General features: G+C 52.7%; 1 protein-coding gene across 4 annotated transcripts; it reads left to right on the top strand.

The window, feature by feature from the left end:
* The first annotated feature begins 790 nt into the window (after positions 1-790).
* Positions 791-22,849, top strand: Myo1c (myosin IC). 4 transcript variants are annotated; one of them, XM_028759148.1, is made up of 33 exons: positions 2,679-2,697; positions 5,037-5,114; positions 7,412-7,567; positions 7,667-7,782; positions 8,275-8,473; positions 8,552-8,632; positions 10,062-10,241; positions 10,325-10,423; positions 10,616-10,729; positions 10,815-10,886; positions 11,230-11,349; positions 11,469-11,551; positions 11,734-11,839; positions 11,946-12,026; positions 12,276-12,367; positions 14,573-14,667; positions 14,744-14,790; positions 14,870-14,950; positions 17,300-17,405; positions 17,522-17,639; positions 18,117-18,230; positions 18,307-18,383; positions 18,701-18,769; positions 18,868-18,952; positions 19,046-19,205; positions 19,448-19,531; positions 20,115-20,208; positions 20,302-20,357; positions 20,536-20,671; positions 20,754-20,824; positions 20,907-21,004; positions 21,118-21,217; positions 21,558-22,849. In XM_028759148.1, the coding sequence occupies exons 2-33, from the start codon at positions 5,043-5,045 to the stop codon at positions 21,582-21,584; spliced, it is 3,189 nt and encodes a 1,062-aa protein (XP_028614981.1). In that variant the 5' UTR covers positions 2,679-2,697; positions 5,037-5,042; the 3' UTR covers positions 21,585-22,849. The 4 variants fall into 4 exon arrangements, with proteins under 4 accessions (XP_028614980.1, XP_028614984.1, XP_028614981.1 ...); XM_028759147.1 differs by lacking the exons at positions 2,679-2,697; positions 5,037-5,114 and adding an exon at positions 791-948; XM_028759151.1 differs by lacking the exons at positions 2,679-2,697; positions 5,037-5,114 and adding an exon at positions 1,722-1,816.
* Positions 22,850-24,711: the final 1,862 nt, after the last annotated feature.

The following is a 24,711-nucleotide window of genomic DNA, read 5'->3' as shown; positions in this document are numbered from 1 at the left end:
TCAGTTCCAGGCCAGGAAAATGTCAGCTGTGATTTAGCAACAATAAAGACAGAAAAACAGGAACACTGGGTGGGGGCAAGGGGAGGTGCAGTTGAAAATAAACAGGGGGTACATACCCAGGGGACCCAGGAACTTACCTTGAGGCTCTGAAAGTGGGTAGGGTGGAGGCCTCCTGCTGTTCCAAACAGCCCAGCATGCCCACATGCCCAGCCTTAGCCTCAAAAAAAAAAAAAAAATGACGTAGTCAAGTGGTCAACACATACCTATTCTACCAGCACGAGGATGATGCAGGAGGAGGATCACTTGAGTCCAGAAGTTCAAGACTAGCAGGGACAAAATACATAGTCAAACACTTTTTAAAAAAAGGTATAAGGTCCACTACCTTTAGAGGCAGCCAAATTTCAGGATCCTCAAGAGGGTCACCGCTGCATAAAGGATCCTCTTGGTTTGTGGAAAGATGTGCCTCTGGTTAGGGGATGATTATTTGGCTAATTGAGCTGAGAGGGGGCAGCTTGAGAGGCCCTGCCAGGGAGTTGCTGGAAAGGGGGTGGGGGATTGTCTCCTAACCTTTGACCTGGAGCCCAGGGTCCCTCATGGGTGGATGCATCAGCTCCTCTGGTTACCTGAGACAACAGGCATTTCCTCCATCCTTCAGCCCCTCCTCTTCCTGCCCCAACCCTCTGGCCAAGAGACCTCCCAATCAGACCTGGACTGCTCCAGCTGTGTCCTGAGAAGCTGGACCAGCCACATCCCCAGGGGCTGGAGTTGAAACAGAACCAACTGGCCTTCCCAGCGTGAGACAGTGGAGCCGCCAGAGCCAGTGGGCTGCTGAGCAGTTTTTGAGTTCTGCAGGCCGGCTCTCCACACAGCGGAATGGCTCTACAAGTAGAACTGATACCAACGGGAGAGATCATCCGTGTGGTCCATCCACACAGGCCATGCAAACTCGTAAGCTATGATGATACTGTGGGCTGGTAGGAATGGTGGTGGTAGGGTCTCTCCTGGGCTGGGCGACCCCTTCTGTACACCCCACTGGAAAGACATGAGCATTGAGGAGCTTCTGATCTTCGATGGAGGCAGAAACCATTAAGACAAGAAGTACGTGGAAAGAAGGGGTAAGGGATTGTGAGCTACTAGAAAGGATTCCTAAAAATCGGAGGTTTGGATTTTAACTCCTTTGCCAGCTTCCTCAACCTAAATGGACTTAGCTGGAAAACTGGACATAGCAAGATGACAGTGCTCTGACACCAAAAGACTAGTACGTGTAAAAGTTGTGGACGTACAGTACAATAAATTCCTTCCCTTTACCCGCCGGGCACGCAAAACTGGGATTGCTCGCAGTATGGAACGAAAAGGTGGGTGAAAGAAGAGAGAAAATTAGAAATGGGAGAGGACTGGCCTAGCCACTAAAGGCAGTATGGTGAGGTGAGGGTCTGGTTTACTTAAAGACCGAGAATCGCATCTGGTGTTCCCACCCACCAAGTACTACAGCGTGAGTTGGGTCTTCTACTGGAGGAATGTGTGCGTGTGCGCGCGCCCGAGTATAACTGTGACGCGTCTTGTCCTGCGAGTTAATAGAGAAGTGCAGCACCAAGCCTTGGCGGGCGCTGGCCTGGGCCCTGGGGAGGGCCACCAGCACGGGGCGGGGCCCAAGGGCGCGCGCGCGCCAGAGCCTGGGCCTTGCGGGGGATGACGATAGGCGGCGGCCCGGCCCCTAGCGGGCCCTGGGCGGGGAGAGCGTACCCGGGCTGCGGACTCCGGAGGTGGCCACGCCGTCCAGCCCAGCCCCCGCCCGATCACCCGAAGAACCAAGCCGGTGGGTACACAGGGATGGGACGAACCCACAGAGTCCCAGATGGCTGGAGGGGTAGGCGTTTGTGCGTCTTCAGCTAGCTGCCAGAGCTGTGGTCCTGCTCTCTCTAGCTGGGTATTGCTGGGACAGGATTCGCTCAGCTCGAGTAGTGCAAGGGTCTCAGGACCGGGAGGCACTGGGACTCAGTCTCTTGGGGGCGGGCGCGGGAGCCCCGCACTCTGTGCTCCCTCCGGGCCACTCCCGCAGGCCCTCCCAGCTCTGGGTTCCGGAGAAACAGGTCGAGCCCCGCCCCTTCCCGTCCTTCGCCCCCGGAGCCCTGGCGCTCTGGTGATCCCTGCGAGCCGTTTGTGAAAATTCGGCGGGTGCCAGGCTCAGAGATGAATGGGAGAATGAATGACTGGACTACAGTTTTATTCAATTACAGCATAAGCCAGGCTCTTGCTCATACTCCCGGCCTCTGAGATTCATTCATTCATGTAAGCGCCCACCAATGGGTTATTGAGTGCCTAGCTGAGTGCTTGCAGATCAGAGCAGTCTCCCGGCAGTCTGACAAGGAAGCAGACAACTAGTATTAATTTAGTAAGGAGGAGGCTGTGTATTAGGGAAAATTAAGAAGGAGCTATGGCGAAGGTGGTTCCTGAGTTGATTCTTCGGGGATGACTAAGTGAGGTGGGTAGGCCGAGAGAGCTGGGCTAAGGAAGCTGCAGGTGCAAAGCCACAGAACATGTAGTCTCTCGTGGTTGTCAGGAGGGGTACACCAGCACCTCCTGGCTTTGTGTGGTCGTGAAGAAAGAAGGGACTGGAAAGGATTACCTGTTCAGTTACAGATTAATAGAGAAGCAGTGCAGTAAACTGAGTCCATTCTCTGGTGCTCGACAGAAGCAGTGAGTATGAAGGGCGAGCTTTGCACGGGGGAGCTGTGCTTTCTAAGCCTCTTCTCCATTAACTTGAGATGGTAACTGTGAGATTTGCATTTGTAAATGGCAGACAGGAGGACAGAAGAAGACTGTAACTTTGGTCCAGAAGAGGAGCAGGATGGAGAAGCAGGAATGAGGTTTTAGCAGATGGTGATTGGTGATCTGGTTGGTGTAAGGGCAAGAGGACCAGCCTTGAATGCCAGCCAGGTCATGATTACCAGCTAGAGATGCTGCCCCCTCTCCGGGGAAGGACAGTGAATGTGAAAACTCATTTAGGGGCAAAGTGCTTTATCTATTTTTGCTGGACTCTCGGGTAAAGAATTCTGGCAGATCAAAGATCCATAGTTCTGGAGCCAGAGTCCTTAATTAGGCACTGTGAGTAACACACACACACACAGAGAGAGAGAGTCTCTGAAGCCTCTAACAGTCTCTGATGGGGCAGCCTGGGCCCAGACCTAAAATGGATTTGATAATCTAAATTAAGCCAAGCATGATAGCGTACTTTTGTAATCTCAGCACTAGGGAAGCTGAGGCAAGAGGCTGCTGAGTCCCAGGTCAGCCTGGGTTACACAATGAGACAAAACAAGAGTGTCTGTCTGCTTTGGGCCTGCACTGACCTACCAGGCAGGCTGCAGTTGTGCTTTCTCTGTTTGCCTCAGTGAAAGTCAGAGCAGTTCCTCTGGCCCTTCACTCCACCAGAGGTCAGGCTCAAAAACACTGGGTAAGGGCCACTGGATGAACCAGTTCTGCTGTCAGCCCCCTTCCCCATAGTTCCAGCACACATTATCTGCCCAGGTAGGAGAAGCCCCAGAGGTGCTTTTAGGAATTAAGTCTTGGGTCACTACTCACTCCAGTCTGAAGCCAACCTTAAGCCCAGGGCCATCAGGTGTTTCCCAGTTGCCACCCGTAAACATCAGTAGTCAAGATTCCTGTCCTAGGTCACTGAGGAAAACTGTCAATGCAGTCCTGTTAACTATTGGGAGAGATCAGGGCAGCACTACCTTAGTAGTATTAGGGGTCCTGGGTTCCAGTCCCATTTCTCATACAAGTTTAGAAATCGTCTCACCTACCTACTCTCAGTTCCCCCTTCTGAAATAGAATAACAACAGAACTCATGGTGTGCGTCCTGCACTGACAGGAGTGACATAAGCTAAGAACGCAGGAAGCGCCTGGCATGGCGGTGTCCCTCACACCCTTGGTTCCCTACTTTACTTCCCCTCTCTGGACTCACGCCCCTGACCAGAGAGGTGGTGCAGGCTTGGAGTAGTTGCCCGGACTGTGTCTGGCCTCAGGCCCGCAGGGCGGCAGCGACACGCCCTCCTTCCGATGCGGGGCGGTGGCTGCGGGGGCGCCAGCGGGCATCCTAGGAATGCGGCTGCGCCGCTCGGGATGGGTGAAGTCCGCCGGACCCCTCCACATGCGGATTCCCCTCATTCCAGCCTCTTGACGCGGTGGGGCGGGGCGGGGCGGGTACTGCGGCCTCGAAGCCCCTCCCCTTCCAACGCGCTCCTCCCACCCAGACTCCACTGGCCAGAGCGGGAGCTCAATGAGGCCGCGGCAGGGGGAGGGAAGCGAGCCCAGCTACTGCTGGGGACTCCAAGCTCTCCCGCCCCAGATCTAATGCTCTGGGGTGGGCTGAAGGTCGTATCCTCTCTATGCTTTTAAACCTGGGGGGCATCGTAGAGGGCACTCCCCTTGCCCTGTCTTTCACCCATCTTCCACCTGCAGCACCCATTCCCCAGGCCCGCTCCAAAGGGTTTCATTCCCCAGCTGGCGCCTCACGCCACCCCCACCTCCGGGTTGTGGCTCAGGCTGTTGTTCACGAAGTAATGAACCATCCTTCCCCCTCGAGGCTGCAGGCAGCACCTGTCGCAGGCTCACCTCCTCCCCAGAGAGTCCGGGTCCAAGGGGTGGAGCGCTTTGGTGCTTTGGGTCCTAACTCCCCCTTTCTTCCCTAGACCAAGTCTACACCCTCGGTATATGCTTCAGGTTCTTTACAAAGGGTGAGGACTAGAAAGATAAGGCACTTGAGAACCCTTTGCAAGTGTCAGATATAGGGGTGAGCACTTTCCCCACTAGACAAGAAGAGTGGACTCTCCCCCAAGTCCTGAAGCGTGTGTGTGTGTGTGTGTGTGTGTGTGTAATGAGTGTGGCTTCAAGAAAGAGGAAGAGGGTAGTGGTGTTGAGGGCTTGGTCGGTGCTTCATTTCTGGCAAGTATTAGCCTCATTTTAAAGGCACTTGCTCATGGTCATCCTACTAGTAAGAAAAGGCCAGGTTGTTTTTTGTTTGTTTTGTTTTGCCTTAGATCCACATGCCACAAGTGGTGGCAACTGAACCAGAGTCCACTCCGCTCCTCTCACACACTCTTCTCGGGCCTAAAAAGGTTTGTCGTCAGAGAACCAGCGAGGGTGCTGCTGCTGGGACCTGGATAGGGAAGACAGCAGATGGCCTGGGTTCAGGGAAAAGCGAGGATCCAGAGGGACCAGAAAGGAAGGGAGAGAGGAGAGGAGCCCATGGGGCAGGGCACTGAGTCCGGAGGATGTTCAGGCTGGAAAGTCAGGTTATTGGTTGCACATGTAGGAAAGTCGGAAGGGTGCTGCCCACTCGGGAAACAGACTTCTTTAGGGGCCATGCTGGGCAAAAAATGGGAACTCTGCTGCCAATTCTGACCCTAGGACTTGTTTCTTTGCTGGGGAAGAGATCTTTCAAGAGATTTTTCTCCCCGGGCACCCTTGTCACAGGTTTGTAATCTCAGCACTCAGGAGGCTGAGGCAGGAGGATCTTGAGTTCCAGGCCAGATTGAGCTCCGTAATGAGACCTTGTCTCAAACAACTTCTTTTCTAGGGATTTAAAGAATGGAGCCAGTCCTTCGGGAGTGTGTATGGGGGTGGACAGTGTCCCGTACAGAGGCTCCGCCTGTCCCGGGGCGCCGGCCGTATTTGGACATTTCGTTCTATTTTTAACTTTCCCGGGACTCGAGGTTGGGGGTGGGGAGGGAAATCCTGCTTCGCCGGTGACCCACGGTCTTCAGCCCTCGTCTCGCACGGGGTGTCCGGCCCCGCGTTATAGACACGAGCCCGGAAGTGAGTTCCGGAGCTGTGTAGACGCGGCTGCCGCGCGGGTTCCGGGCCCCACCCTGGAACTAACGACGTTCCTCCTGGAAAACCTGACTCAGGCGGAGCCCGCGGCACGCAGGAGGCCCCGCCCCTCGCGCGCCCCCTCTTTGGTCCCTAGCCCCCCTCCCACCCAGCCCGGCCAGGCCGGCTGCAGAGGGACCCAGGGGTCGGGACTCCGAGCCCCCTGAGCCAAGGGGCCTGCAAGGGGCGGTGCGGGGGGCGGGCTGGCCCCTCCCTCGGTGACGCCGCGGCCGAGCACCGACCAAGAGCACGGGCAGTGGAGCGGGGCGCCGGGTTCGGCAGGATGCGCTACCGAGCGTCGGTGAGCATGGGCGCGGGCAGGTTGGGGGTCCGGGGTATCTCTCGGTGGCCTGCGGCGCTCCTGGGCCAGCCTTGAAGCAGGCGCGGCCCGGGAATTTCGGTGGAAGATGTCCCTGAAAGTTGCTAGGACAGGAGGCCGAGGCGGAGAGGGCTGCAGAACGCTCGAACCCAGGGCCAGACCCCTCCCACCTGAGGACCAGGGGGCGGTGGCTGCGGCGGTATTTGGCAGCAGCTTTGGGCTGGGTGGGTCAGCGGTGGGCAGGTCTGAGGGAGATAGGCCCCAGGCTCTTAGGGGTGACGGAGAAGCAGAGAACTCCTGGGCAACTAGGGTCAGCAACCAGGGTCAGGGGAGACTTGGTGACCTCCCTGGAATTTACAGCGGCTCCCAATATCTTCCTCTTCCTTGATCCCCTAACATTTTCTAGATCCTGCAGGTCCTCTTTGAAAGGAAAGCTCTGCTTTGGACACAGCTTGAGGGTCTAGCTAAGTCTGTACCTGCCCCACCCTCGGGTGGCAGCTGGGTTTCCCCTGGGAGAACCCTCCACCTCCAGAAGCTTCTCAACCTTGGAGGAATTGTGAGGGGGGAGCCTAGCAGCTGGAGTGGAGGGAGTGGCTCCAGTTGAGGGAGGCAGGCCACCCCTTGTGGGGTGGGCAGCAAGTCCAGCTGAGGTGGTGGCCCATGGGGAAACACTCTCCTGGGATGTGAGCTCTTGCCTGATCCCTAAACAACTTCTACTTCTGGGAATTTGGGGTGGATGAGAGGAGGAGAAATCGCCCCTCCCTGTCTGCAGAATTCACTCTGAACCATTTGTCCTCCAAAGCACCTGTAACACGTAGCTGAGGGATTTGAGGTCACCTGAGCTAACTCATTCCTCTTCTCTGAAGAGGAAGCAGTCCTCAGAAAGGAGGAGATTTGTCCAAGGTCAACATGGCATTCTTTCTGCCTTCCTAGGAGCTCCTTCTCATGACCCACCTTTCTCCACTCAAAACTATGCCTCCCTGGATTCCATGCACTTGTTCAGTGTCCCCTGGGCCCCTGGTACTCCTGTGGGCTGTGTGCACGTCCATGTGTCCCATGTGATCTCTCTTCTGCATTCCAGCATCCTATGACCCAGCCATATGTCCCGAACATGTTCTGTAGCCTGTGTCCAAGTGCTCCTGCCTTCTGCATCCTGCAGGTGGGGTAGGAGACAAGGCTGTAACCTGCAGACTCTGACAGTGTCTTGTGGCTGGTTCCCCACAGGCCCTGGGCAGTGACGGGGTCCGAGTGACCATGGAGAGCGCCTTGACTGCCCGAGACCGGGTTGGGGTGCAAGACTTTGTTCTGCTGGAGAACTTCACCAGTGAGGCTGCCTTCATTGAGAACCTCCGGCGGCGATTCCGAGAGAACCTCATTTATGTGAGAACCATGAGCAACGCTGGGCCCACAGACCTAGGGGAAGTTAGCATCAGGAACCTTCAGGAAAAGCCTCTGACCCTTCTCCTCTGTCCCCCCTAGACCTACATCGGCCCTGTCCTGGTCTCTGTCAACCCCTACAGAGACCTACAGATCTACAGCCGGCAGCATATGGAACGCTACCGTGGCGTCAGTTTCTATGAAGTGCCACCTCATCTGTAAGTGATTCCCTTGTCTTTCCAGGAGTGACCTAGCCTACCCACCCTATGCAAGATGACCCCATCCAAACCCCACTCTGAAATGATTCCCTGACCCCTGGCTGACTGACTCACTGGACGCTACTGTGAGGAATTCCATAATGATTCACCCTAGGGTCACCTCAGTTCTCATAAGTTGAGTCTGAATTCTGTTCACCAACCAGGACCCTCAGCTCCTGAGCTCAGTGCTCACTCATGAAGTAGTCCTTTAACTATCTTAACATGGCCCACCTGTGAGGACTCCCCGCCTCATACAAGTGCCCAGCTTCCACCTGGCTGGCACCCCACGTGGAGTGATCCTCAACTGGGTGGGTGTACTCTGTGAGGACTCCCACCTGTCCATCCCCTTCTACGTCTTCCAGGTTATAACCCCCACATTTTACAAGAGTGGTCCCATCAGGTATGGGTGGGTTTCTCCCACCCTGGGAACTCCCTGACAAACCTCTGCCCCAGGTTTGCAGTGGCTGACACTGTATACCGGGCACTTCGTACGGAGCGTCGGGACCAGGCAGTGATGATTTCTGGAGAGAGTGGGGCAGGCAAGACGGAGGCCACCAAGAGACTGCTCCAGTTCTATGCAGAGACCTGCCCAGCCCCTGAACGGGGTGGCGCAGTGCGAGACAGGCTATTACAGAGCAACCCCGTGCTGGAGGTGAGGGGACAGCAGCATCTGAGGAGAGGGTTGGACAAGAAAATGCCAGGCTTCCCTCACATTCTTATCCCCTCCTAGGCCTTTGGGAATGCCAAGACTCTCCGCAACGATAACTCCAGCCGGTTTGGGAAGTACATGGATGTGCAGTTTGACTTCAAGGTACCTGTGGGTATATTGAAGATAAGGAGGGGATAGGTTAGCCATTCAGTAGGTTCAATATTTGTTGAGTGCCTACTATGTGCCAGGCACTCTTCTGGTGCTGCCCTTGGAGCAGTGAAATCAAACAGATCTTGCCTCCTGGAGTGATAGGTGAATTATTACAGAAGCATACTAATGCAGGCTTTAGCAGAAAATAAAATAAGGTAATGACTTCTTTTTTAATGAGATAGTCTCAGTTTGTAGTTCAGATTGCCTTTAAACTCCTGACTGTCCTGCCTCTTCTTCTTGAGTAGCTGAGATTACGGGAGCATATCACCACGGCTGTGTCTGCGAAGCAACTAGGGAAGGTCTCACTGGGAGATGGCATTTCAGTAATGGCTTGGTGGACTGGGGAGCAGGCGTAGCAGATGCCTGGGGGAAGGAGGCCAGGCAGATATGAGGACTGAGGCCTTGCAGAGGCCGAGCCCTTGGTGTGTTTAAAGACTACAGTCAAGCCAGAAGCTGGAGGAGAAAGCAAGGTGCCAGGAAAACAGGAGCGGGAAGCCAGATACACCAAGGGCCTTTTAGGCCTTTGCGAAGATTTTTGTTGTTGTTGTTTTTTACCTTGGTGTGGAAATTAAACCAAGGACCTTAAGTCATGTTAAGAACGCCAGCTACACTGGGAGCTATCCTCAGAGCCCAGCAAGAGGTTTTTTTTTTTTTTGTTTTGTTTTTTTAGCCAAGTGAAAAGGAATTATCAGAGGGTTTTGAACAGTCGTGTCGTGATGTAACTTTCCTACTGAAAAGGTCATTCTGGCCTTTGTTGGAGTAGATGACAGAGGAACCCAGCCAAGCAGGGGAACCGGTTAGGAGGCTGATGTAATGTAGCTGACAGATGGCAGCCTCTCAGGTCAGGGTAGACACAGAGGTGATGAGCAGAGGTTGGGTTCTGGGTGTTTTCAAGGTTAAAGCAGCAGAATTGGCTGTTTGTTTGGATTCAGGCAGTAGTAAGTGGGGGGTGGGGGGGAGGCTTCCAAGGATTACAAACTTCCCTTTTGAATAACGTGCAGGACAGAGTTGCTACCGACCAAGATGAGAGGCCATGAGCCGGAGTTAGTGTGGGAGAGGAAAGAGCTGGAGTGCGCCATCAGGCTTGTTAAATCCGCACTGCCTGGCTCCAGAAGTGACTGGAGCTGAATCGCCCTCTTCTGTTTTTTCAGTGTGCGTGTGTACCACGTGTGTGTACTCACTGAGGTGAGGGCAGCTCTCTCAACCACTGAGCTATGTCTCTATTTCTTAGATTAACAAGGTGAGAGCAGAGCGGCTGCCTGAGCCCACTTAGCCAGTGGCAAAGTGAGAATTAGAGCCCAGGTTTACTACAGGGGAGAAAGGAAGGCAGCTTCTTTCCCCTGGTCCCGCTGACCGTCCCTGGTCTCCACTCTACCCACAGGGCGCTCCTGTGGGAGGCCACATTCTCAGTTACCTCCTGGAGAAGTCCCGAGTGGTACACCAGAATCATGGAGAACGGAACTTCCACGTCTTTTACCAGCTACTGGAGGGGGGTGAGGAGGAGACGCTTCGGCGTCTGGGCTTGGAAAGGAACCCCCAGAGCTACTTGTACCTGGTGAAGGTGAGTGGTTGGTGTGAGCAGGGTTGATGCCACCCAGGGGGCACAGTGCCAGGGGCAGCAGCCCAGCTGTGCTCTTTCTCCAGGGCCAGTGTGCCAAGGTCTCCTCCATCAACGACAAGAGTGACTGGAAGGTTGTGAGGAAGGCGCTGTCGGTCATTGACTTCACTGAGGATGAAGTGGAGGTTAGGACTCTCTGTGAACCCTCCTCCCCTCATACCCCAAATGTACTCACTTCTTTTGGACCCCTTTTCTCCTCGAGCCCCCTTCTGCTCCTGAGGGTCTTACCAACCATCCCCTTCCCTATTTGAGCATCTCCCAGTTGCTCTGACCTGCCCCACCCCATAACCACGGCGTGCCCCCTGCTGCCATCTCAGGACTTGCTAAGTATCGTGGCCAGCGTCCTGCATCTGGGCAACATCCACTTTGCTGCTGATGAGGACAGCAATGCCCAGGTTACTACTGAGAACCAGCTCAAGTATCTGACCAGGGTGAGTGTGGCGGGCCGAGGGCAAAGGAGCGGGCGCTGAGGTGAGAGGACCCAGCCCCTCACTATGTCCACCCCACCCTTGACAGCTCCTTGGTGTGGAAGGTACAACTCTTAGGGAAGCCCTGATCCACAGGAAGATCATCGCCAAGGGGGAAGAGGTGAGACTCAGACTGGCCGCTAGAACAAGAGGTGTGCGCAGTCCTAGGGAGCCCCAGCTTATTGTTCCACTCTGCTTGTCTACTGGGGCCCTCAGTGTGCTAGAGGGGCATAAGGCATATGGCCCAGAGAGGTACAGTGAGCTGGCCAAGGCTCCCACCTCCGAGAATGGGGCTGTTACACCAGCTTACCCCTACTGTCCCAAAAAGTACCACAACTCTTCTGCTTAATGAAGCTTGGGAGGCAGGGTGGTGAGAACGTGTCCTGTCTGATGCCTGAGTCGGAGGGAAGGTTGGACGGAAGGATGTCTGTGGCGTTCATCTTCTCTATTTTCCTCTGTGGCAGCTCCTGAGCCCACTGAACCTTGAACAGGCCGCATACGCAAGGGACGCTCTTGCCAAGGCTGTATATAGCCGTACTTTCACCTGGCTGGTCAGAAAGATCAATAGGTCACTGGCCTCTAAGGTAAGCGTTCAGTCCATGCTATTTCCAGAGAAGACAGGGCGGGTGGTCAGGGAGGCCTGTGGCAGGGAGTTGGGGCAGACCCTGGGGACCCATGCTCTTTGCTGACTGGCTGGCCCTAGGACGCTGAGAGCCCCAGCTGGCGAAGCACCACAGTTCTTGGGCTCCTGGACATTTATGGCTTCGAAGTGTTTCAGCATAACAGGTCAGTCCTGTGCTTTTACCCCTGCCAGTCTGCCAGCTGATGTCTTCTGCCCTTCTCCTCTGACCCCTGCCTCCTCTCCACCCCCGGCTGTGACCCTGCTTTGCATCTCTTTGCCCTGATTGTCCTGTCCTGTCCCCAACACCCCCATCCTTACTACTATGGGTTCTCCCACTGTCCCTCAGCTTCGAGCAGTTTTGCATCAACTACTGCAACGAGAAGCTGCAGCAGCTCTTCATTGAGCTGACTCTCAAGTCCGAGCAGGAGGAATACGAGGCTGAGGGCATCGCGGTACGTGTGTGCCTGGGGTGCCCTGCGTGTTATGGGAAGCAAGGCACTGGGGCTCCCGGGAGAAGATTCAGAACCCTCTAATGGATGCCCTTCTCATTCTGTGTAGTGGGAACCTGTCCAGTACTTCAACAACAAGATCATCTGTGACCTGGTGGAGGAGAAGTTCAAGGGCATCATCTCCATCTTGGTGTGTGTCCTCTGCTCTTGAAGCTTCATGCTGGAGACAGTTGGGAAGCCTCCTTCCTTACTTGTGTCCACGGGGTCAGAGTGTGGGGTTGTGTAGGGTAGGCTGAGGTGCTGGCCCAGTCTGCAGGCTCCCTGTCAGCACTCCCTAAACTCTACCCCCTTCTCCTGTGCCTGTGGCTTCCCACATGGTGGCCCCTATACCCACCACCCGCTTTCCAGTGAATCCCTCACCTTGTGTGCTGCCCTGCAGGATGAAGAGTGTCTACGCCCTGGGGAGGCCACAGACCTGACCTTCCTGGAGAAGCTGGAGGACACTGTCAAGCACCACCCTCACTTCCTGACGTGAGTGGGCTGCTGAGGTTGTGGGCGGTGGGGGGTCCCGCCACATTAGTAACGCCATGGTTGAAGGCTTAGCTGTGTGGTAGTGGCAGAAGGCTTGCCCAGCATGCACAGCACTCGTTTTAGATCCCCAGCACCCAAAACCAAACAAACCACCAGCCACAAGTTAGTCACCAGAGAAAGTGGTGATGGTGAGAGTTATAGAAAGCCACTGTTGGCCCTTCCTCCTCAGTCTTTTTTTCAGAATGAAACTTGTTGTTTGTTTGTTTGTTTGTTTGTTTTTAAGCTTCCTTATCTGTGAATTGCTTTTTGTGCAAGGGATTTCCTACCCTTAGAAGGCTGAGGCTGTAGGACCAGTAGTTTATAGCCATCTTAGCTATAGATCAAATTCAAGAAAACAAAAAAACCAAAAAGGATTAACCTAAAATGGGGAAGCTTAGCACACGGACTGGGTGCATGCACCTCATCTCCTAGCCTACAGTACCAAGGCTCCTTTCTTGTGCTTCATCTAACCAACACTCAGAAAAATCCACTCATATGGTAATAATAATATAATATATTTAGATTATAGAACTTGGGACAATGTCCCAGGGCTTTTGGACTCAAAAGCCTTGAGGACTGTTTGCTTATCAATACAGAAAACCAAGCATGAAACAAAACTGGTTCTGGTTATGCTAGATGGTTTATACACTCAAGAAGTGAAGGCGGGGGAGGGAGGGCGGTGAGCTGCCGTTTTGTGAGCTCCCATCCAAAAGAAAAAAAAAGAAAGAAGGAAGCAGACAGAACATTGGAGAAAAAATATTTTTTTGAGGGGGAGGCATATTGTTTGTTTTAAGACAAGATATCACCGTAGCCCTAGGTGACCTGGAACTTAGAGATCACCGGCTTCTGTCTTTGGAATCCTGAACCTAAAGGCCTGCGTTATCATATCTGATATTTGTGTCTTGTCCCTCTCCCTGTCTTCTTCTCTTTCTCCCCCCATGTTTTTTTTTTTTAATTTAATTTTTAATTTTTTTGAGAAAGAGTTTCTCTGTATAGCCTGGCTGTCCTAGAACTTGGTTTGTAGTCTAGCTGGCCTTGAACTCAGAGATCCACCTGCCTCTGTTTCCCAAGTGCTGGGATTAAAGGTGTTTGAAACCATGCCTGGGTGGTTTTGGTTTTTTGAGACAGGGTCTCATGTTGCCTGGGCTAGCCTTGAACTCACTATGTAGAAAAGGATGGCCTTGAACTCCTGATCCTAAGGTCCTCTGCCTGAGTGCCAGGGTTGAAGGCATGTGCAGTCATACCAAACAATAAAATTCACTTTTGATTATAAAAATAATACTGCTCATTAGAGAGAGGAATGCGTGCAAAGCTTCTTGTGACCCTGTTACCCAGCGGTCATTCTTGGTAACAATTCCAGGCATTTCCTTCCTGCCTTTCCTATACATTTTTTTTTCCAAAGTCAAGAATTTACTGTGTATAAAGCTCAGGATAATCTTATGGGTTTTTTTTTTCCCGTATCATCAAGCAGAAGAATTTCTTCAAAATATTTCTTTGAAACACTACAACCCTTGGGGACCTCAGAGCTTGCCTGCCTTGAGGGCTCCCAAGGAGCCTCTCCAGGGTTTTGATTTTTTTTTTTTTTTCTGTTTGCGGTATTGAATATGGAGTGTAGGACTTCACATGCTAGGCAGGCATCCTCCCAGTGAGCTCCCTCGCAGCCAACCCTCCAGGGTTTCTGCTGGAAGAACAAGGCTACCAAACTCACCTTTGTGCCGTGCATCTTTGCTCGTATTTCTGGTTACAGGCTCAGAGTGGTTCTTAAAAGTAAGAGGTGGGCTAAAGGGTACAAGTGTGTTTACAGTGTAAGTGATCTCTTGGGACAGTTTCCATTCTGAAAATGGAGAGGGCAGCTTTACCACCCTCTAAACAGCTGAGCACTGGCCATGAAAGGCGGGCCCTATGCCTGTGGTGCTTGGCAGGCCTGAGCTCAAGTTCCTACTCGTGGCTCCCAAAGTTGTGCATTGCTAGGCAAGTTTGTCTACTGTTCTGAGCCTCTGTGAACCCCTGCAGCAGGCATGCACAGTCTGCCACTCAGTGTGCAAATCTGTGGGATAGCCCAAGGGCCTACTGGCTCCTTCCTGGATGACTCTTGAAGCCTCTTCAACCACCATGGGCATGCCCCAGGTCAGAAATCTGTAGTTTCCTGTTCTTGTCGCCCCTCAGGCACAAGCTTGCTGACCAGAAGACCAGGAAATCCCTAGACCGAGGGGAGTTCCGCCTTCTGCATTATGCTGGAGAGGTGACCTACAGCGTGACTGGTAAGGATCCTGATGCTGGGTCCTGTAGGGGAGGGAGGGGACATTCCCTCACCTTCCATCTGTTCTCCCCTTCCAGGGTTTCTGGATAAAAACAACGACCTTCTCTTCAGGAACCTGAAGGAGGTGAGGGAGACAGACGAACTGGGGTGGGTTGAGTACCACAGCTCTGTATGCATCTCCTGATCCCTCTTCTGCCTCACAGACCATGTGCAGCTCAACGAACCCCATCATGGCCCAGTGCTTTGACAAGAATGAACTAAGTGACAAGAAGCGGCCAGAGACGGTATGGAGGCTATGACATTGGAGGCGGGTGTGTATAACTGGTACAGAACAGAGCTTACATGGCACTGCACCTATGAGTGTGTTAATACCTGTGTGCGCTGCCATCGATGTCTGTGGGAAGCTGCTCTCAGGGCCATCTTTACCTAGTTCTTTTTTCCAATGTATTTATTTATTTACTAATGTATATGAGTGCTCTGTTTGCGTGCATGCCTCCATGACAGAAGAGCATCAGACAGAAGAGGACATCAGATCCCATTACAGGTGGTTGTGAGCCACCATGTGGTTGCTGGGAATTGAATTGAGGACGTTTGGAAGAGCAGTCAGTGCTCTTAACCACTGAGCCAACTCCCCAGCCCCCTTTTTTCCAATTTATTACATTTATTTATTTGAGTATGTATGTGTGTGCGTACATGTGCCGGGGTGTGCATCAAGGTCAGAAGACAGTTTATTGGAGTCAGTTCTCTTTCCAGCCCATAAGCCTTAGGCAGGCTTGTCAGGAACTGTTTTTATCCATGAGCCACCTTTCCCCAAATGTAGACCAGTGTGTGCCTCCCTGCTTCTCTCTAGAGGGGTACCCATGGCACCCCTGTCTGTGTGGGTGCTTGTGTGGATCCGCTTAGGCAGCAGACAGCTCTCAGCTCTGAGGAATCAGAAACAAATAGGTGTCCTCCCAGCCGGCTGTGGTTAGGACCAGAAGCTGAATGAAAGTGCTGGAAAAGTCCCTGCCCTGGAGGGGGTCCATGCATGGGTGCCTTGGGAACCACTAAGAGGAAGCAAACTGCCTGAGGGGGGCGGAGAGGTCTGGGAAGGCTCCAAGGCAGAGGCAGCATTTGAGGTAAGAGGATGAGTGCGTGCTTATCGAGTGGACCTGTAGGGGGTGCTGTAGGCAGCAGGAGGTCAGCACATACACACAGAGGCCAAGCCAAGCTAGACAGCTGGACTGAACAGCACAGTGGAGGAGAGGCTAGAGAAGGCACATCTGGCCAGTGGTGCCCGATAGCTTCAGGTCAGGAAGGAGAGAAGACCAGAGTACTTCCAGATGGATTAGAGAGACATTGTGGTACCCACCCAAGACCTTGCTTCTGCTCTACTGACCCTGTCCTCCCCACCTCCTGCCTGAGCCTCTTCCTCTTCCCAGCCAGTGTCTCCCCACTCAGGACACCTCCACACCTTCCCCTCCCATACTCTGTAGCATGCCTTGATTTCCATATCCAGTGACATCGCCTCCCTCCACCCCCCAGCCATGTTCTTCTCTTCCTGACTCAGGACAGGGATCACTTTCTACCCAGTCCTGCAGTCCGATGACTTTTCCCACTCTCATTCAAACTCTGGGTGATGCCTGTTTCTATGCCTGAGTACTTCTTAACTCCTTTGTCCCTGTAACCACTGCTCCAAGTCAGTCCCTGTTATTGCACCTATGAGCCAGCCAACCTCTTCCCAGGTTTCCTGGCCCACTCCAGCCCCTCCCAATCCATCTTCCACATAAATGCTATAGAAATAATCTAACAGATGTATCTCACTGCCACTCCCTCACTCTAAACTCCGAATGGGCTCTCTGTTTTCCTAAAGATAAAATCTAGTCTCTCCAGTGTAACCCTGCTCTGATACACTGCCTGTGCCTGCCTTAAATCTTTGCAGGGTTGTAGCTCCCTGTGTGTCAAGCCTTTGCTTAGCCATTCATCTGCCTAGCCTGCCTTTCTTTCTCTCCTGCTATCTCCTACTGACACTCAAAATCTCAATGTAGGGTCGTTTCCAGAAGATCTTCCCCAGTGCACTTTTCCTTAGACTGATCAGTTGATTCGAAAATAAGGAGGAGATTGGAGGTTTCTCAGAGATGAGATGTTCTCCTAATGAGCACGAGGCCCTGACTTTCTTCCTCTGCACCAGGAAAAAGAAGTGGGGGGAAGAAGATGAGGTGTGATGTCACCAGGACCTGAGGAGGGGAGCTGGATTTCTCTTTCTTTCTTTCTTTCTTTCTTTCTTTCTTTCTTTCTTTCTTTCTTTCTAAGATTTATTTATCCTATGCATATGAGTACACTGTAGCTATCTTCAGAAGAGGGCCTCAGATCCCATTACAGATGGTTGTGAGCCACCATGTGTTTGCTGAGAATTGAACTCAGGACCTCTGGAAGAGCAGTCAGTGCTCTTAACCGCTGAGCCATCTCTCCAGCCCAAGAGCTGGATTTCTAAGCTGAGGTCTCTAACTGGCTGAAAGGAAGTAGGGTGAACTCCAGCCCCTTCTGTTATGAGGCAAGGGTGATGGGAGGAAGCAGGGGACGGAGGGGACATGCAGGTTTCAGTGGCCTCGGCTCAGCCCCAGACAACCTCCTATATTCCTTTGGCTCATCAGGTGGCCACCCAGTTCAAGATGAGCCTCCTGCAGCTAGTGGAGATCCTGAGGTCTAAAGAGCCTGCCTATATCCGGTGCATCAAGCCAAACGATGCCAAGCAGCCCGGTAGGTCTTCCAAGAGCTGTGAACTGCGCCTCTGGGATGGGGTTACTTCCTCTCAAGGAGAGCCTGAGAACCACCTTGTTACTTTCAGGTCGCTTTGTTACTTTGTTTCTCCTCAGGTCGCTTTGACGAGGTGCTCATTCGACACCAGGTGAAGTACCTGGGACTGATGGAGAATCTGCGGGTGCGCAGAGCCGGCTTTGCCTATCGTCGAAAATATGAGGCTTTTCTGCAGAGGTGGGTGTGGTCAGCCTGCCAGTGAATGGATGAACTGGGAGGGTGAGTTCCCTCCTGGGAAGAGGGACATTTATAGCTCTAGTTTAGATATGAGGGTGCAGACACCCTCAGCTGCTGTGAGACCCAGGCCAGAAATGTTTTTATGCTACAGGTCTAATGTTAGTCTTGGAAAAGACAATATAAGTAATGTACACAGCTCCACTCTCCCTGAAGCCCCTGGTAAGAGACACAGGAGGGGTACATTGGCAGGCTGCCATCAGAGATGGTGGTGACCAGAGCTCAGAGAGGATGTTGTGGCTATGTAGCTATTTAGAGGACAGGACCTGAGCCAACCAGAATATGAATCCCATCTCTGCCACAGGCAGATGGGAATACTTAAGTCCTCCATCTCTGAAATGGGGACCCTCAGGGATCTGTACCATGTACTGGTCCATGGGAGCACCTGTAGACTCCCAGAAAATTCCCCTCCATTCCTAGGTACAAGTCACTGTGCCCAGAGACATGGCCCATATGGGCAGGACGGCCCCAGGATGGGGTGGCTGTGTTGGTCAGACACCTTGGCTACAAGCCAGAAGAATACAAAATGGGCAGGTAAGTGGGGCCTGTTTCTGGGGCCTGGAGGATGAAGGAGGTGACGTCCAGAGGCTGATCACTGCTGTCCTCCCAGGACTAAGATCTTCATCCGATTCCCCAAGACCTTGTTTGCCACAGAGGACTCCCTGGAAGTCCGACGGCAGAGTCTAGGTGAGAGAGACTCACCTTTGCTGTCCCACAGGGCTCCTGGTGAATAGAAACCGCTGCTTTTGGGCTTTCTCTCCAGGAAACCTGCCCAGCCACACTCAGGTCTCTTTCCCCTTTTGTCACCCCTAGCAAAAGTCACCAGCCACCCCAGTTGCCTCTGGACACAGATGCCAAACCCATCCCCACACTCCCCTGCTGTCTCTCATTGATTCGCCTTGCACAGCCCTTTACATGGGTGTTCCTGACTCGTACCACTGACCATGCCAGGCCCTCAACTAGGGCTCTAAGCTCTGACAGTTCATTTTCTCCCCCAACCGTAGCCACCAAGATCCAGGCAGCCTGGAGGGGCTTTCATTGGCGGCAGAAATTTCTCCGGGTGAAGCGATCAGGTTTGCGGGTGCAGGGGTCTTTTGGAGGGGCAGGGTCTAGCGGTGGGATGGGCCACCACAGTGAGAAGATAAAGGTCAGCTATCTGTGGTATCCACAGCCATCTGTATGCAGTCATGGTGGCGTGGTACACTGGGCCGGAGGAAGGCAGCCAAGAGGAAGTGGGCAGCCCAGACCATTCGTCGGTGAGTGCTGGGGTGCCAGTGGGTAGGAGCTACAGATCAAAGTGAGTATGGGGATGTTCTGTCAGGTTTCTCACCCCACCCCTCCACCCCTAGACTCATCCGTGGCTTCATTTTGCGCCATGCACCCCGGTGCCCTGAGAATGCCTTCTTCCTGGACCACGTGCGCACATCATTTTTGCTTAACCTGAGGCGGCAACTACCCCGGAATGTTCTGGACACCTCCTGGCCCACGCCCCCACCTGCCCTGAGAGAGGTCTGTGGGCCCTCCCTGCTGCATTAGGGATATCAAAGCACTTAGCACAGAAATCTTCTTATCCTGTGACAGGAGAGCCAGCCAGGGAAGGCTCAGAGGGGAGAGGAAGTAGAGATGGGCTATGAAAATGAGTTTCCTGGAGAGAAAACACTCCACAGGACTGTCTGGCTTAAGGGGCCTGTTGAGGGTCTTTAGTGGGAAGGGCAGGCTGGAAAGGTGTTCTGACCCTGCCCTTCACATAGGCCTCAGAGCTGCTACGGGAGCTATGCATGAAGAACATGGTGTGGAAATACTGCCGGAGTATCAGCCCTGAGTGGAAGCAGCAGGTGTGGAGAACGCGGCCGCAAGTATTTGGCCATAGGGGCCCTGGGAGCGGCAGGCATTTTGCCTGATCAACGCTGTAGCCTCACAAGAAGGCCAGGCCTTCATTGGATTTCATATAGGAAGTAGAGGCTTCAGTAAGTCAGAGGAAGCAAATAGAAGTCGTGTTGTAGACCAGTTTGCTTTGGTTGGTAAAAGCTGCAGAGCCTTGATTGGTCCAGCTTCACACTCGGTGATTAGTGTCAGCCGTTGATGAGCCTTGTATTTACTGACATAGTGTTGGGTAAGGAGGACCTTAGGTAACCCGACAAGGCAGTCAGCCATCTACACGGTCCTAAGCTGGAGCTGGATCTCGAGGGGCTTGGGGGCCTGGTAGAAATCATTTCCAAAGTCAGACCTGGAACTCGATGGTCTGTCATGACTCCTCTGAAGAGTTCTCTGCCTTGTTTAGTGGGAACGATGGACCAGGAAGTGAGAAGCTGACGGGGAGTTTTGGTGACAGGGCACTTGAGAGCTGATGAGGGAGCTGCTAGGACTGACCTCCAGGTTGTCCCAAGTCCTTTGACACTATTCTTTTTGTCTCTTCAGCTGCAGCAAAAGGCGGTGGCTAGTGAAATTTTCAAGGGCAAGAAGGACAATTACCCCCAGAGCGTCCCCAGACTCTTCATTAGCACACGGCTTGGTGAGCCCCCACTCTCCAGCCCTTGAGCCCTCCAGCACCATCTTGTCCCCTGCTGGCCTTACCTGACTTCCTTTTCCCCTATCTCGGTTACAGGTACAGAGGAGATCAGCCCCAGAGTACTTCAGGCCTTGGGCTCTGAACCCATCCAGGTAAGAACCTGCTGCAACTCTAACCTATCCCACCCTCCCACCCCTGCCTCCAAAACAACACACAGTTCTCTGCCCCAGAGCTAGAAAAAGTGGGTCATGGCCTTATCAGTGGGCAAGGAAGTTGTCCCTGCAACCCATTAACCCCGACCCTGCCCCTCACACTGTTCTGTGTCTCTAGTATGCAGTGCCTGTGGTAAAATACGACCGGAAGGGCTACAAGCCTCGCTCGCGGCAGCTGCTGCTCACTCCCAGTGCCGTGGTCATCGTGGAGGATGCCAAAGTCAAGCAGAGGATTGATTATGCCAACCTAACGGGTTAGCCAGCGCAGAGGCCTGCACGGGTGGGAAGGAGGCCTGCTCTGACCACCATGCCCTGACCTCTGTTCTCCCCTCTCAGGAATCTCTGTCAGTAGCCTGAGTGATAGCCTCTTTGTGCTTCATGTGCAGCGTGAAGACAACAAGCAGAAGGTACCCCTTTAGGGCTTGGGAGGCAGAGGGGGTCCTCTAGACCTAAACAAGGCTTGACTCATCCGTGCGTTGTGCTCCCCAGGGAGATGTGGTGCTACAGAGTGATCATGTGATCGAGACACTAACCAAGACGGCCCTCAGTGCTGACCGTGTGAACAATATCAATATCAACCAGGGCAGGTGAAGCATGCGGGGTGGGGGTGGGGGGGGGTGACTCGAGGACATGGGGACAGGACCACCCTAGGGAGGGTCCATCTCTGTGAACAAGTCTTCATGTGCTTCCTTGCCTCCAGCATCACGTTTGCAGGGGGTCCAGGCAGGGATGGCATCATTGACTTCACATCTGGCTCAGAGCTTCTCATTACCAAGGCTAAGAATGGCCACCTGGCTGTGGTGAGTGGGACCTGCTGTCCTGGGTCTAAGGACCAAGCCGTCTTTGGACTATGTGTCCCCTTTTTCCTGTTGCATGCCCAGGAAGGCCGGAGAGGGGAGTTGCTAGAGCCCCTGTGGTGGCCATAAAAGGGTCATAACAAGGAGGGCAGTGGGAAAGTACGGAGAGGACTGTAAGGACAGGTGCTGTGCAGATGGGAGGTCCACTCTGGCAAGCAGGTATTGCTATAGGAACAGAAAAGTCTTCAGGACCAAGGCTCCCGTAGGACTACTAGGGGACTGTCTAACCTGAGGCTGTAAGCCCCGGCAGCTCCTCCACTCACTCCTGGGCTTCTCCCCATAGGTGGCCCCACGGCTGAATTCTCGGTGATTAAGGCACCGGTGGACCCTCCTGACTCCCGATGCTTTGCTTAGTCCCCTCCTCTCCTCCCAGTTACCAAAGACTCAAGCTTCCAGACAGGGATCCAGGGACGTCCTCAAAGCCCACCTGCAAACTCCTGTCTCCTGCTCGCTTTCTCTTGAGGTGATCAGGAGCCAGGGAGCTACCCCAGGAGTGGGCCAGGCCGGGCCACAGCAATAAAAAAGCAGAGCCCTGAGCAGGCCAGGCCAGCCCTCTGCTGATGCCAAATATCTAAGAGAAGGGAATTTTAACTGAGGTTTTCTCTGAGATTTTTTTGATGCTTTATAGGAGACTATTTTTATAAAAAAGCCATTTTCCTACCCTAAACACACTGGATGTGTTTTCCCTGACTCAAACAGGGCCAGGGATGTAGCTGAAAGACTGAGTGGCTGTGCCGTGAGGCCCTCTTCTCTGGCCAAGCCTCTCCTCATTCCTTTGGCACCTTGTCTGTCTGTCCATCCACCTGTACCTTTTGCAGCCCACTATGACCTCTACCAAGAGACTGAGGCCACCTTTGCCTACCCCATATTCCTGCCTTAAGAATGTCCTTTTAGGGGCTGGGGTATATAGCCTAGTGGTAGAACTGGTGCTAAGCATGTGTGAGACCCTGGGCTTAATCCCCAGCATTAAAAAAAAAAAAAGATTTTTTAATATTTTCACCCCAGTCTGAGGGCACCCTAAAGTTTGGGGAAAAGTCTTAAGAGTTTGGAAGACTTCAGAGAAATTGCCTGGTCCAGGCCCCGAGAATGACAGAGCTGGAGACAGGCACATGGAGAAGAATGGAGCAAATCCTAAAGTGAAGCCTGCCCTCAGCATAGCTCACTGCCTTTCCCAGGGACAGGGAGGCCCAGAAAGCAAGGGTCGTGTCTTACGTATACACCTGGCTCTCTGACCAGCAATCACTAACCACTCTTGGGAGCCACCAGGTGGGAGGGAATCATCTGCCTGGGTCTATGCCTTAGGACGACACCCTCCTTACACACACATACTTTCGACCCAGTTTAAGAATGGTAGGGTCTTTATTGGCCCTGGGTGCCTCTGTGACCTGGGAGCATGGGGACAGGGCTGCTGGCCTTGGAGGAACTGCAGGGGCATCACCTCTTTCTGCTGCTTCTCTCCACCCCAGAGGTCCTTGGGTTTGCCCAGCTCCCTCTGTGCTCTCTGGGGCTCTCAGCCCACTGCTGACACTTCTGCAATCCAGAGAAACACTAAATAAAGCAATATGTATTTGCCAACACAGTCTCCCTGTGAGTGGGGAAAAGGGGCTTAGAAGGTTGCCTGAGATTTGATACTACAGAAGAAAGACAGACCTACTCAGGAGCAATAGAGAGAAACCAAGTTGGTTGTGGTATTGAGAGCCTTACTGCTTAGGAGGCAGGGACAGGAGGATTGGATTTCTGAGTTCTAGGCCAGCCTGGTCTACAAGTCAAGTTCCATGGCTATATATAGAGAGACCCTATTATAAATAAATAAATGGGCCAATAGTTGTACTACATACTGTCCTCCAAAGGCTGCTTAGCCTGGCCCAGGGCTCTGGATTTGGGCAAACATCTGGACTGGCAGCACCGCTGGACCAAGGAGACCTAGCATGGGCAATATAAATATAATCCAAGAGCCCACACTGATGCAAAGCAGACTCTGGTGAGGAGGAATCCGCACCTCATGAAGAAGCTGGTATTTGTGGTAGCTCAGAGGCTTGGTTCCAGTTCTGGGAACAACGAATCCAGTCCAGAGTGGCTTGGGTAGAAAAAGTCACTTGTCAACAACGGTCATTTTATTGTCATGGGGAGATCTACTTCTAGGTGCTCAAAAGACATTCTTAGGAACACGTCTAGGATTGGTTCTAGGCTTAATCTTGGTGCCACTGAAGGAATCACCCCACCCCTGCCACAGACACATTTGTGAGAACAACAGCTGCCAGCAGTTCCAGGCTTTTATTCTATCAGGGACAGAAAGGAACTGTTTCTGCCCTAATGATTTGAAAGTCTTGAAGATGGTTTCACTAGAGTGAGTGGGATGCTCCGCTCCCTAGTCATCTTAGTTAGAAGAAGATGATAATTGGCTAGCTCTAGGTCCCATGTCTGCCCTGCAACCAGAAGGAAAGTGTGATACACACCCAAGAGCAATGACCACAAGTGAGGAAGAGGTGACCCCCTCAAAGAATCTGTTTCCTCTCTGCAGAAGGAGAGGTTGGATATTGCAAGCTGCCACCTGGTCACAGCTAGGCAGCCAGCCACTAAGAAGCATGACAAGAAGGAGGTTCATCATGGCTGATGAAATGTACATGCAGGACCAAGAGTCAAGAAAAAGAAAGGCTTTGCTGAGCTGTGGTGGCACACTCCTTTAATCCCAGCACTTGGGAGGCAGAGGCAGGTGGATTTCTGAGTTTGAGGCCAGCCTGGTCTACAGAGTGAGATCCAAGACAACCAGGGCTATACAGAGAAACCCTGTCTCAAACAAAAACAAAAAAGAAAGGCTTAGAGCTGTTCATTAGAGCCATATAGGGTGGAAGTTCTCAGAGAATGTAGTACCCATACCGTACGACTGTCAGACCTTGATGTCGTCTTGTGAGCAGAGCAGATATACATTTAATACCTTCCCCAATACTTTTTCTCTAGAAAAAAAGACCACAGTGGGGGCCAATGAGATGGTTCAGCAGTTAGAGGTACTTACTGCCCAGTTTAATGAAGGCACCAAAATAACCTATCAGTTCTATCAATAGTAACCATGGCTCCAAGAGACTGATAATTATATATCTGTAGCAAATTGGAAGGTGTGTGAGGGATGCCCTGTATATAACTGATTAATGAAAATGACTGATTTTGATCTCTTTCATTTGAGATGATGTCTTACTGTCCAAGCAGACCTCAAACTTTGTATTTTCCAAGTGTTATGGTTGTGGTTACAGGTATGTGTGCCATCATACATGTTGGATTTTCTTGCTCTCCCGCCCCCCCAGTTGTGGTGGGGAGGGAGGTGTAGCCTAGGCTGACTTCAAGTTTAGACTGGTCTTGAATTCACCTCCCAAGTGCTGAGATTACAAGTGTGAGCCACCAAGCTTGGCTAAAATTTTGAGAGCTAAAAGAATGATTTGTGA

Source organism: Grammomys surdaster, unplaced genomic scaffold (assembly GCF_004785775.1).
Source record: "Grammomys surdaster isolate TR1022 unplaced genomic scaffold, NIH_TR_1.0 126278, whole genome shotgun sequence".
NCBI classification, from domain to species: Eukaryota; Metazoa; Chordata; class Mammalia; order Rodentia; family Muridae; genus Grammomys; species Grammomys surdaster.
The sequence above is the reverse complement of the archived record's forward strand: the minus strand, read 5'-3'. Positions and strand labels throughout refer to the sequence as shown.